This window comes from Eupeodes corollae, chromosome 1 (assembly GCF_945859685.1).
Source record: "Eupeodes corollae chromosome 1, idEupCoro1.1, whole genome shotgun sequence".
Lineage (NCBI taxonomy): Eukaryota > Metazoa > Arthropoda > Insecta > Diptera > Syrphidae > Eupeodes > Eupeodes corollae.
Genome location: NC_079147.1, coordinates 10,998,036 through 11,011,240, shown reverse-complemented (window position 1 = coordinate 11,011,240; position 13,205 = coordinate 10,998,036). Strand labels below are relative to the sequence as shown.

The 13,205-nt window shown below is 34.9% G+C and overlaps 1 protein-coding gene across 2 annotated transcripts in view; it reads left to right on the top strand.

Annotated features, from left to right (window-relative positions):
- LOC129938650 (growth hormone secretagogue receptor type 1) overlaps positions 1-13,205 on the top strand; it is an 87,918-nt gene that overhangs the window by 34,456 nt on the left and 40,257 nt on the right. The window contains exon 4 of one of the 2 annotated variants that reach the window (XM_056046322.1): positions 7,487-8,960. The exons of the other annotated variant lie outside the window; for it this stretch is intronic. Within the exon in view, the coding sequence (XP_055902297.1) occupies positions 7,487-8,564 (1,078 nt within the window). The 3' untranslated portion in view covers positions 8,565-8,960. Of the gene's footprint in view, positions 1-7,486; positions 8,961-13,205 lie in introns of those variants that run through there. 2 annotated transcript variants of the gene reach the window in all.

The window sequence follows — 13,205 nt, the reverse complement described above, 5'->3', positions numbered from 1 at the left end:
CTATCAAACAAATGCACACTTTCAACAATTATTTTGCTTTTTACTTTCATTGTACTGTCAACTTATTGTAAGAGAATAGATTAACCTCTACGACCAGTAGGACTTTACTCCAAAAAGACAATTCTGCTTGAAAGAAATCGCTTAAGCTGACTCGAAATCTGGTTAAATACTGTTATAAGCAAAACACACTTCATATTACAAAATTTAAAATAATAATCAGTTTTAAAATAGTCTTAGACTATTAGCCACCTTAATACGTATCCTCTTCTTTAACGTTTTAGCGATGTACTGTTACTTTATCTAGGGAATAAAAGTTTATTTGCTCACAAAAGTTTAGTTTACATTTCAATGAACATTAAGAAAGGGAAGACCTAAATATTGCATTTTAAAGTTTCTTTATTATTCAAACAATTGAAAAAGAAGTAACAACTATTTTATTTAGGTAAACTTCAATCATGAAGTTCTCAAACATTTTTCACTTCCAATTGTACTTCCATCTTCTTTATCAGTCTTTTTCTGAATCAGCCTTCATTTCCTTTTTCTTTTGTCATTAATCCTTTGAAGATGTATATCTTTCTGGTATCATCATCAATTACATAGAAATTCAATTAAATGCCATTTTATTTATATCCGATGCTTTTAAGTCCTTTTATTCCAGGATATGTACATAATGTTCAAAAGATATATGTATTGATTTGCATGTTCTATAAATGTATAGTTGCCTATTTTCCATTGTTAATTATATGCTTCTATCTGTGCTTCTGCTTCTATCCTAATTTGATAATACCTTCCCCAAACCAAAAGGATATAAATTCATTTCCTGCAACATTTCCACAACAAAATAATATAAAAAGACATTATTCATCTTAATTTGTGTACAGAGTGTTCCATTAGTAATGGTTCGAACAGAATATGATAAAATTTGGTAACTTGCCTCATCCGGATCTGAATCCTTTTGCTTAGTTTTCACACATCCTATCCACAAATGGTTTTAAAATAACACAATATAACCATACTAATGGAACACCCTGTTCGTGCCTATAGGAACCTAATACAAAACCTTAATGTAAACATGATTGTCTTTCGTTTGATTTATTATTTATTATTTATAAAACAACAACAAAACCAACAGCAGTAGAAAAGTGTGCTCTTTTGTGTGTCCTTATTGTCTTTTTCTGTGTCTAAATGTATTCGAGATGGTGTTCCATATTGTATTTTTCTGTTGTGGTGTAACTAATGATCCTTTGAATTTCTCCAAGTGCGGTGTGATATTATGTTTTGTTTGGACATCGTAGTAAAAATAGAAAATATACAAAACAAAAAGGACGACACTTGTTAAAATAAAAATAAAATATTATAATCCTCTATACACTTAAGTTTATGCAAACACAAAAACCATCATCGAATCATATAGCATCCTTTTTCTGTGTGTGTCTTTGTTTTTGTAAAAGTGTAAACAAATGTTGTTTCCTGATATCCTGACGATGATGATGATGATGAGAAGATGTCCTTCGCATGAATAGGCTGGAGAACTCGAATGAACTTTTAAAAGAGATAGAGAAAGGGGTTTTGTTTTGTTATTTTTATATCCTAATCGAGCAGCAAAAGTTTTATCATTATATCATTAAATCACTTCTTGGCAACCCATTTTATTATTATTATTGTAATAGCTGCTTCCAAATATTTGAATGTTTATTATGTCCTCCTCTTCTCAAATATAGCACACTCTATTCTCATGTAGTCCAAAAAACTGGATGGTAAACGTTTTTGAAATGTCATTTATCAAAAGAAATTAACGGTTTTTGTTTGTTTTGTTTTTGGTTTAATTTGATTTTTGAAACTGAAAAGTCAACGTAAATCAAAGGATTTTGATAGAGAGGGGCTTGAGTGCCTAAAAATAAGCTTATTTTTTAAATTTGTGATTAATGTATAGCTACTAGTGTTTTCCCCAAACTTCTTTGAAAGTGAATTTTATTTTCAACCGAAATGGGGACTTAAATTCTTTCGAATTAATTTTTTGGCTGAAGGTTTTTCTGGAAACCTGAAGATTGGTCTACTATTTTAAATTGAATCTGATGGTGGTCGGGTATTATAAAATGGTTTTTTTTTTTTTATATCAGCCCTCTCTCAAAAAGGGGGGATTTTTAAAGTGTTCATTATGATATCCTTACTTACTTACTTAGGTTCTCAGACCTGTTAAGTCCGTTGAGGACCCCTTTAGGGTAATAGAGCCTCTACTGCGCCTACGCGCCATCGTGTACTGTTTCCTGTGCCATGTGCTTCTCGGTCGTTCAGCTCTTCTTCCTTCTTATGTCAGCGGATTCCACTGCATTGCTTGGCCTGCAAAGTAGTCGTTACCTTTTCGAAGCGTTTGTCCAATCCATTGCCACGTATTATATATTCTATAGTTTCCTGACCTTTCCTTCTATGAAGGACCTCATAAGAAATACGGTTTGGCCAGAAAATCCTTAGGATGATACGAAGACATCTACTTACGAAGGTTTGCATCTTTCTTGTTATGGCTGAAGTAACCTTCCAAGTGGTACACCCATAAAGAAGCAGAGATTCGACATTTGTGCGAAACAGTGGTACCTCTGTTCTTTAGCTGATAGAGTTATTCCTCCAAAATTCTGACAGCATACCGAAAGCTGCTTTTGCTTTGCCGATGTGGCAGATGACCTCTTGTTCGGTTCCGCATTCGATGGAAACAATGCTTTCAAGGTATTGGAAGCTCTTCACTTTTTCACCGGTTGCGAGAAAATATTTATTTGACAAGATAGTCGGGTTCCGAGGCTGATCATTTTCGTTTTGCCGGAATTAATTTTCAACCCAACAACTTCTGCTTCTCTCTCCACACTTGTTGTCATTTGATGGAGATCCATGATCCTATGAGAGAGTAATCAAACATCGTCCGCGTAATCCAAATGCTTTAAATAGGATGTCAAAGTCCATTGGATCCCTTCGTTACCTGACAGAGCTGAGCGCAGTACATCGCTTATCACCAAAAAAAACAATATTGGCCACAGAATACAGCCCTGTCTGACTCCGCTTCGGATTTCAAAATCATCTGACAATCTACCAATCTGCAGAACGTGACACTTGGATCCATCATAATATGCTGCTTTAATAATAGCAATTAATTTTTCGGAAATGCCTCCCCTCCGTTAAGCTAACCAGATATACTCCCTGTTAACGCTATTAAAGGCCTTCTCGAAGTCGATGAACAGCAGGTGAAGTGGTGATCGATATTCAGCACTGTTCAATAATAATCTGCAGGGTGTTAATGTGATTAATACAGGAGGATCCAGCGCGGAATCCTGCTTGTTCGGCATGAAGTGTGGCCTCAAGGTGTTTTCTGATGCGTTCCAGTATAACTTTTGCTTATATTTTGGCAAGGGCTGGTAGAACGCAAACTCCTCTCTAGTTTTCGCCCTTTGTAAGATCTCCTATTTTGGGACATGACGATAATTCCCCTTTTCCACTCATCGCGGAAGCTTTCGGTGGTCCAGGCTTCTTTTATGAGCGGATGAGGCAGTTCACTTGATGACTTTGGCCCTGCTTGTAAAAGCTCTGCCGGAACTCCATCAAGTCCTACCGCTTTGTTGTTCTTAAGTACTTTAATTGCGGCAACGATCTCATCTTTACCGGTGGTGATTCGGGGATTAGTTTGTTCAGGCGCTTCAGAAGGTTGCACGTTTTTTGCAAACACCGAGGAAAAGTGTTCTTTCCACCTTATGACTTGCTCGTCCACCGAACTTATCACAGTACCCATTACTTCTTTCGCTAGGTGTTGCTTTGAGCTGTGTGTACCTGTCAGCTCATTGGTTATTCTATAAACGGTCCTGCTGTCGCACCTGTTTGGAGCATCTTCTGCTTCTTGCGCCAATGCGTTGATGTAGTTACGCTTTTTGCGGCGCACACTGCGGTGAACCTCTCTCTTTTTGATGTGATACGAGGACTCCAGCTCGTTTTCTTTCTTCCTCTTGTGCAGCAGTTCTTCGAGCCTTTAACTGTTTGCGTTCATTGATCCTTGCCCAAGATTCTTCTAAAAGTCAAATGTTGTTGCTTCCTTTTTTGCGACCAACTATTCTGTCAGAACCTGAAATGAAAACATTTTTCATAGCATTCCAATGGTGTTCGATGTCGTCGTGTACTGTGCTGCTGATTGTTCTCATTTCGTGTGACAGGTGGTCCCTTAACTGTTGACGAGTCGTGGGATCCTTTAGTCTGGCGACGTTGAATTTGGGGGCTCTTGTTTTTCCTTTAGATCTTCGAACTGTAGCTGTACATAATCTAAGGGTAGCTATCATAAAGTGGTGGTCACGGGCAAGTATTATATAGGCACTTCATCTGTTTCGTACATCCAAGAGACTGCTTGTAAAGCGTCGACCAATCGTGAATTGGTCAATTTGGTTGGCAGACGCTTGCCTGTCCGTCAACACCCAGCTAATTTTATGACAAAGTTTGTGCTCAAACATAGTGCCACCAATCACAATTCTATTGGCGTTGCAGAAGTCAATGAACCTCTCATCATTATCATTGCCATTGCCGAATCCGTGAGCAACCATCACATACCTTAGCCCGTTGTTGTTACTGCTAACCTTAGCGGGGAGTGTTGTTGTAGGCGGATCCTAGTTGACTATAAAAGTATTCTTTTTCTTCCTCAGATGCAAACTTCGTCGTTGCATAACACTCTATAATGGTGACGGTTCGTGCTCTACTCTGAAACTAGCTTTGATAAGCCTTTCCCCAAGGAGCATCCACGAAATAAGGCTTCTGGTTGCCGTTTTTGTAAAGAGTAACCCAACTCCAGCTTCTCGAGCGTTTCCTGGGCCATGGCCAAAATAGAGCGTCCTCACATTCCAGAAACCAATCTTTGTCTGAGTACAATAGCCAAAAGTCGTCAACGAGTTATCATTAATTATTCGAGGCGTAACTTCTGTTTATGTAGCGGAATGGTGTTCAATTAGGAAGCGCGGTAATCTCTCTAGCCCTTGCAATTCTTGCTAACTTATGTATATTGGGATACACAAATCATTTTCCGGGGGCCACCACGAGGAGGTAAAGCAAGAACTTCGACGTGGCAAGAAAATTGCAGTTGATCTGCCATGCTGCAGGCATGATATCCAAAGATATCCTTGCTTTAAGGCAATACAGTGGAAAGTGCAATTTAAGTAATTCAAGTCACTATCAAAAACATTTATTAAATCAGTTTTGATGTTTTAAATTCTAAGAATTGCGTGGAGAGTTCGTGAATTATTCGCATCAACACGGTCCTGCGTGTAGCCGCACGGAGAAAAAATCTACCAGTTTCAAATCTCAAAATATTGGCAAAAGAATAGTTTTGCCTCTTCTTGTTGATCTTCAATTATTTCGATAAATCGATAAATTTATCAGCATTAAACGAATCTTCTTTCGCATTCGTGCAAGAGTTGCAAGAGTACTGAGAGAGCTAGACATACACAAAACCGACATACACAAAACCGCTGATAGGTGTTCTTTAATGCTGGCAAAACCACTGCGCAAGCTTTTCCATCTTTTCTGCTATACAGGTCTCTTTCTGAGCTATTAAAAAGCCGAATCCTTCAACCACTCCAAATATCTATCGTCCAATAGCACTTACGTCCCCTCTTTCCAAGTTCATGGAAACGATGAACCTCAGCTTTTCATATTCGTTTCTTCTAATGTGGAACTTCAACGGCAGCATTTTCAAATGAGGAATTACTAACCGTGTAGAATTTAGTACTTTATAAACTCAATACTGTCTTCTGTCGTTAAAGCGTAACCCACCTCAGATGCTACTATTCATGAGTGGCACTTGCATCCAGGAAACTAATTAACTTTCAGTACTCGGTATTCCTCTACCTGATCACCTCTTATGGAATGATTCCATATTCAACATTGCCAAAAAAGCTGCTAGGAACTTACGATTTCTCCTACGGTGCAAGAAATTTGTACACCCCCTCCGATCAGGCTGTAATTTACAAAGCTTTCATTTGCATTTTTGGACAAGTGCCCAAAAACGAGTTTAAATCACTGTGATAGGATTCAAAAAAGGGCTTTGATGGCAATATATAATATCAATAACTGACTGTATAACTGTGTTATACATATTTTAACGAACAATGTTCTTGCGAATTAGCCAGTTGGAATCCATCCCTTAAACATTTCAGCGGTAATACTCGAACGTTTAGGAATGTTTATCAGCGTACCCTTGAGCTCAACTTCGGGCGTACTGTCAAGTATTGAGATTATTTCTTTAACCGCACATCCAGAATGTGTAATGCTTTGCCTAATTCTGTTTTTCGATTCCATTTTATTGTTTAGAACTTTAAGACAAATGTACTCCAATATCCTCTCTTAAATCCTTCCCTATTTTACTAAAGCTCGCACTGTGTTTAATAAAATACATTTTAGGGGTACTAATAACCCCTTGAGTGCGTGACCGTAATCATCTCGAAAATTGACTACGTTTGACTTACAACTTTAGTATACAGTTTTAATCGATAAATAATCATAAATGACAGAAATTCAACTAATATTAAAAAGCTTCCGATGACATCTAAGTTTGAACGGATTCAAATAATAGCTCTATTAACATGAAACCACGGTATGAATGACTCATTGTGTTCAAATGTTATGAAGGTTTAGTCCGGTTTGTTTTTAAAAATGAACAAAATATCAAGTCAGAATAATTGTTTTGGGAATTTGTATGGATTCTTTCAAATGATGTACGTCATCGAAGAATGAGCGCACCAAGCCTTCAAAAACGTTTCTACTCATCATTTTTAGCATAAACAAAGTTTTGGAATTTTGTTTGTATCACCATCTTTTCCAAAATCAAACAATTGACATACTTTAAATTTATACAAATCTTATTAAAGTCAAATTGGCAACATGTGATGTTGAATGAAAAGTCACAAAAATGTGTAAAAACTCAATCAAATGTTCACATAGCTTATTGAAATCACGTGGAGAATAAGATTACTCTAAGAAAATGTTCTTAAAAGATCTCAAAACAAGGATATCTGACCTTCAAAATTTTTGTATAAACCTCCACATAACCATATTTCACTTAAAAAAATATCCCAGCACTGTATTAAGATAAACTTTATAGGATAATTCACCATCGATAATTTTGGAAAACTGTCTTTCTTTGCACATTTCCTAGAAATCACATACCGTATTTAAGATCATTTTAGCTTTTTTGCACTGTTTTAAATTTTTTTTAAAGAAATCAAAACTACAAAAACTAGAAGAATTTCTTTTGCTTAGAGATTACATTTCAAAAACTTTAACCACCATTTTTAAATCAGTCAAAATTTTATCAACTTATTCATAAACTAGCTTGTTTAGCCATTTTTAACCTACATAATTTGATCATCGGTGTGTTTCAAAAAATAAAAAAAAAATCATAGGCCACACTTCGGGGCCAAGTTCGATGCCTTTTATTTTTGACCCTCAATATTTACACTTACATTTGTAGTCCAATCCTCTGGGTGGCCGAGTACAAGTTCGTGGAGTACTTTGACGGATCATATGTTGCCGCCTGCCTCACTCAAGCCGTCACCACATGGACGATAGCCTTCTTCCTGATGACAATTTCGATATTCTTCGTCATTCCCCTAATAATCCTCATCATCTTATACGGAATCATCGCCAAGAACCTAATATCCAAGGACGGCCCCATGATGAAAATACGACCAACTAAACCCGAGTTCAGTTACAAAGCTCGCAAGCAAGTTGTGATGATGCTGGGTGCAGTAGTCTTATCGTTTTTCCTCTGTTTGCTGCCCTTCCGAGTACTCACTCTGTGGATTATCCTTAGCTCGGATCAAGCTCTCTTTGCCGTTGGCGTCGAGCGGTACTACAACTTGTTGTACTTCTCCCGCATCATGCTCTACCTTAACTCAGCCATAAATCCCATTCTTTATAATTTAATGTCAACAAAGTTTCGCAAGGGATTCCTTAAATTGTGCATCTGCTGCAAGCCATTCGCCAAGACATTCCAATTCCGTCATCGTACACCCACCCTCACCACCAACACCACATCGTCGAGTTTCCTATCGCGGAGCTCCAATCGTCGCCCCTCGGACGACCTGCGGAATCGAGTTGGCCTTAAAATTGATTTGCAACAGAAGGAGTGCGAAGTGGGAATGCTGTCGTCGAAGTCAAAGTGTGACTCGTCAACTGTTATCGACGAGTGCAGAAAGCTTTCTCTGGCAAACAACCGCCGGAAGTTGAGTTCCTTAGATAACGAAGATGAAGACGAAGTCATTGCCATTGGAGTCACGATGGCAGAACCAGATGAGGGAAACGCCAACAGCAACATCAAAGACCATCCGGACGAGGCGAGAGGGAAGTTATTAAATTGTCGCAAGAAGTGCAAGAGACAAATAAGTTTCGATGAAAATGTCATTGTGAATAGTGAACGCGGAGTCAATGGGGAGAGAATTGTTTATCAAACAAGCCTTGAAGATAAGATTTGTGGCAGTGGCAAGAAGGATACTAGTGTTATAAATTTTCTACCAACTCAAAGCCTACGGAATAGTTTACAAAAATAACAAACACACAAACCAACTGCCCACTGCATCAGAAAAAAAAATATTTACAACGACAAAAGACGACCACGATTACTTTTTGAAGAAAAGAAGGAAATGGGTTTCGGGTAAAATATTGAGATTGAAATAGAATTACATGTAGGTATTTAGGTACACTACACATAAACCGAGTGCTGGAGGTGTTATTGTTTGGAAAATGAGTTGACTTAACAGGGATTGAGAATTCAATTCAATGAAATTCTATTTTTTGATATAAAGATTTTTAAACAGGGTTTTCCAATTAGAGGTTTCATTTTAATATAGAAAAAAAAGGAAAATTTAAATATTTTGTCTTTACTTGCAAAAAAGATAAAACCACAAAATAAAATGCTTTAATGTTGCACACGGTCACTTGAAAATTGTAACCATTTTTGTTGTAAATTTTACTCAAGTTTCATTAATAGCGTAGTTTCAATTGTTAACTGTCAAAAGATGACATTTTCAAAAGTGACTACTGCTCAAATTTCTGCGTATATTATTAATCATTCATGACAATAGTTGGAAAAAAATTGATTAAACAACTTACTGATCATGTTTAATTAGAAGTTCGATAATTGATTAGTTTTGAAAGTCTTGATGATGTCGTTCTATGTACTTTTGGTAGCGTTGCTAACTTATTATCAATCAGCAAGGTAGCACATTTCAAAATTGGTTTTATGACAAAAAAAAGTTGCAAGCTATAATGATGACTTTTAGTTTATACTTTTGCAAAATTTGTATATTAATAAACTTTGACAGGGCAGAGCACAAAATTCTATCCTTTTTTTTAGTAATATTGAGCCCTTCCCTCCATTTTATCGTAAGCGACATTTTCAATAAAAAAGAAAACTTAATTTTTAAAATTTGCCAGTAACACTTATAGTCTTCAAGGCTATTGCCATGTCTTAACTTAAGCATAATTAATAATTTCCAATACTGACTATGGGTACAAGTTGTATCAAGGGCCAACAGTAAGCTTTTGATTTGTCGTTTACGAAATAACTTATTTTGTCGCTTACGATAAATTGGCGGGAAGGGCTCGGCGCTTAGTAGTAAATATTTTACAGAAAACCATCGGTTTAAGAACGTTTTTTTAAGTTTGATAAAATCAACAAAAACAAAACAAAGCACATCATTTAAGCTTTGTTTATTAACATTGGTATATTATGTAAAGCAATAATGAAAACAATACATTCAAAATCTTCTACAAGCTAAATACGTCAAACCATGTAAGGAACGTTCCCGAAATCAAAGTTCACGAAATGACTATTTCAAATAAGCGAGCTCTTTGATTATTCGGCGGGCATCTTGATTGCGATCTGTCTTTGACAAAAGGAAAATATTTGATGTAACTTTGTTAGTTCGTGTTGTAAAAAAGAATTGCATCAATATTTAAATTTAATAAATACGTTCACGTATTATTGATGACAGACTATTGATGTGCGTTCTAAGAATAATGAATACAAAGGTACTTACCATTTAGATATAATTTATCTGAAGATTAATACTCTGATAGTCGGCTTTGTTATTGTTCTCTTCCTCGACTGACGTTTGAATCCCAATGGCTGCGTTCAATCCCGTGTTGGATAGGGTATCTTGGATAGTTGGATTTTTAGGTAACTTGTTGAACAAGTTGGATAGATTTATTGAGATAGCTGTACAAAAATAAAAACAACTTTCAGCTGTTCACAAAAAGCAGAGAAACATTTAAGCTTCGAAGTCAAAATTGTTGTAAGATAAAAGATTTATTGGATAATTCAACAGGTTCGTCGGATGATGATGAATTGATAGGTGCTTAACAATAATAATAAGAGATAAACTTAATCTGTAGTCCATGTTAAATTTCCTCTTAGCTCAATTGGAATTCTATAGATTAATAATTTACTTGCGAAATCTGAGGTTTTAAACGATTTACGATTAACAGAAAACTATCCTAGCGAAAACGAGGACTATTATGAAGTAAAAATACCTAGATATAGTTTGGAAGAATTTCGTTCTCATTTCCGAAAGAGCAGAAGTTGTTGTTGTTGTGCGGTAAGATTTTGAGTTGGTTTGTTCACAGTAGATAAGGTTTAAGCTTAATGGTAGGACCATTTAGCTAAGAGTTCTGCTCATTTTGCATTTTTCGAAATTCTCCAAGTGGTATACAAAGAGCAGAAATCAATTTTCATCTTCTTGACATTATTCAACCATGTGTTTAATAATATGTGTCATATGTCAGATACCTATGTTCATAAACCAGAAATTCTTAAGATTACTTTTTCGACATCTCAGCTGTTATTTTACAAGTAAAACACTAACAAAAAGGTATCCGGATACCCTCTCTGTCTGATATTGAACGCAGCTATTTACTTGCAATTATTTTTGATCGATTATCGATATTTTCATTGAATGGTTCCCGGAATGGTTTTCTATGATTTCATTTTAATTTTACTTTATTAATAAATTATATTGTTTAATGGACACACAAAATAGGTTAATTTTAGTATTTTTATATTTTTTTTTCTGAATTAAGTCAATATTTCAGACATTAAATTGATAACAAAGTCAATTCTATACCTTACTGATTTTAGCCATTTAAACCAGATGAAAACTCATTGTTGTTTTGCTTAACGTAGAAGGGCTCAATTTTTATTTTTTCAGAAGACCAATTAACGGTTACAGAATATTTTTTACCGCATTTTTGAGAGTACTTCGGAATGAATATAGTTTATAGTTTAAAACAGTGTTTTTCAACAAGTGGGCCGCGACCCCTTAGGCCTTATAAGGGGTTCGCGTAGATTCTTAAGAAGAATTCCTAAAGGTTGAGAAAGTACTGCAGTTAAAAACAAAAAACAATACAGTTTTAAGATTTATTAAGAAAAATGATAATTAAAACAGTATTCACATGAGCGCGACCAACAAATGACGAATGAATTACAAAATGTGAGTTTATATACGTTTGAAGACATATTTTCACACAAATTTTTAACAAAATGATAGCAATATAGAGTCTATTTGATTTATGGTGAATACTTTATATTAATATCATATATTAATAAATTTAAGAAAACAAATTTATTCTTCGTGAAAAAAATTGTAGTTGATACGAACTGTCAAACTTTATTCGTGTTCCATATTATCCACACTAGGAACGAATACAAATTTCCTTCATACAATTATACAAGCTAAGCAAGGTGTTGCCACATTATTTTAATTAAACAAAATTCGAGCTATCGTAGTTCGACGGTACGAAAAAAAGCATTGGATAGGGGGGTAGCGAAATATTGGTTCGTACTAAAGGGTCCGTTTCATGTAAAAGCTTGAAAAACACTGGTTTAAACAAAAAGACATCACGAAATAGAAATTATTAACTTGTTGAAAATGTTGAAATGTCTCGCCATTTCAAGGTACAATATAATTAGAAGGTTTCTAGAGAGATGTCTATGAAAATTCAATAGTAAAATTGTTCATAAAAATTAAAATCTACGTCAAATTGAACACAATATTAATGTTTGATTCTCGATATCTTGTGAATAAATGAAGGCATTGACTTCAAAATGATTTCATCCTGTGCTAAATTTTCTTCGAAAAAAAACATTATATTTTTGTTTATATAAAAATAAAAACTTTTAAGAAATGCTACTAACATTTTTAAAACTTGGTTTTCCAATAAAAATCTCCTTTCCAAAAATAGATTTGAAATCAAATTATTTTATCATATACCAAATGTAGTTGGTAATTTTTAGTTATGTTTTTAGAAAAAATTAGCTGACAACTTTTTTAACGAACCACAAAAACCTAATAAGAAAGAGTTTTCGACTCAAGTATTAGGAGAACAAAGATAGAAATTGACTTCAAATTTTGTATCTCACACAAAATATTGTTATGTGGGTTTTGTAAAAGTTTTAAACCTTGTTTTGAACATAGTTTAGGGAACAACAAAACATAGACAACTAGCAGTTACAAAACTTTATTCGTCACATTCAATCAACGGGTATTTACGACTTACCATTCCTGACAACATTACTCGCAGACAGGAATAGTTGAGATTTGTAAGTCACTAGGGCCTAGTTCGCAAAGGACTGTTGCGCCACCCAATTTAATTTATTTACGACTTACGGCATTCATTTGTTTTTTACTTACTTTTATCCACGATACATCAAGAAATTATTTATTTTACAAAACTATAAAACTTTTATGGATTCAAAAGACAGAAGTTTGTCTATTAAGATGTAATTTTGAGGATTTCTAAATGCTTCTTCCCGAAAATAAAAAAATCCTTGGGAGTCATTCGGTAATTTCCGAAACGATATTCGTCAAAACGATTATCATTAACGATGTCGTCAATAATTTGCTTAACGTAACTTTATTACTATCGTCTCGTTCAATCGTTTTCAATATAAGTTCGTTGAGTATATTCCAAATATGTACTCTTATACTATGACTGAAATGTCAAAATGAACTCAACGAAAGATAATGCTTGTTCAATAACTTGAAAATCTTATTTAACTTGGTTTTTCTCTATGGGAAATTTTTAAAAATTTGCAAAACATGTGTTTTCATTTGTTGTCGCCGAAGATAAAACTATAATATCAAAATGTTTGTTTAATGTCTGATATTTTTGTAAATCAGCTGCACAGGGAA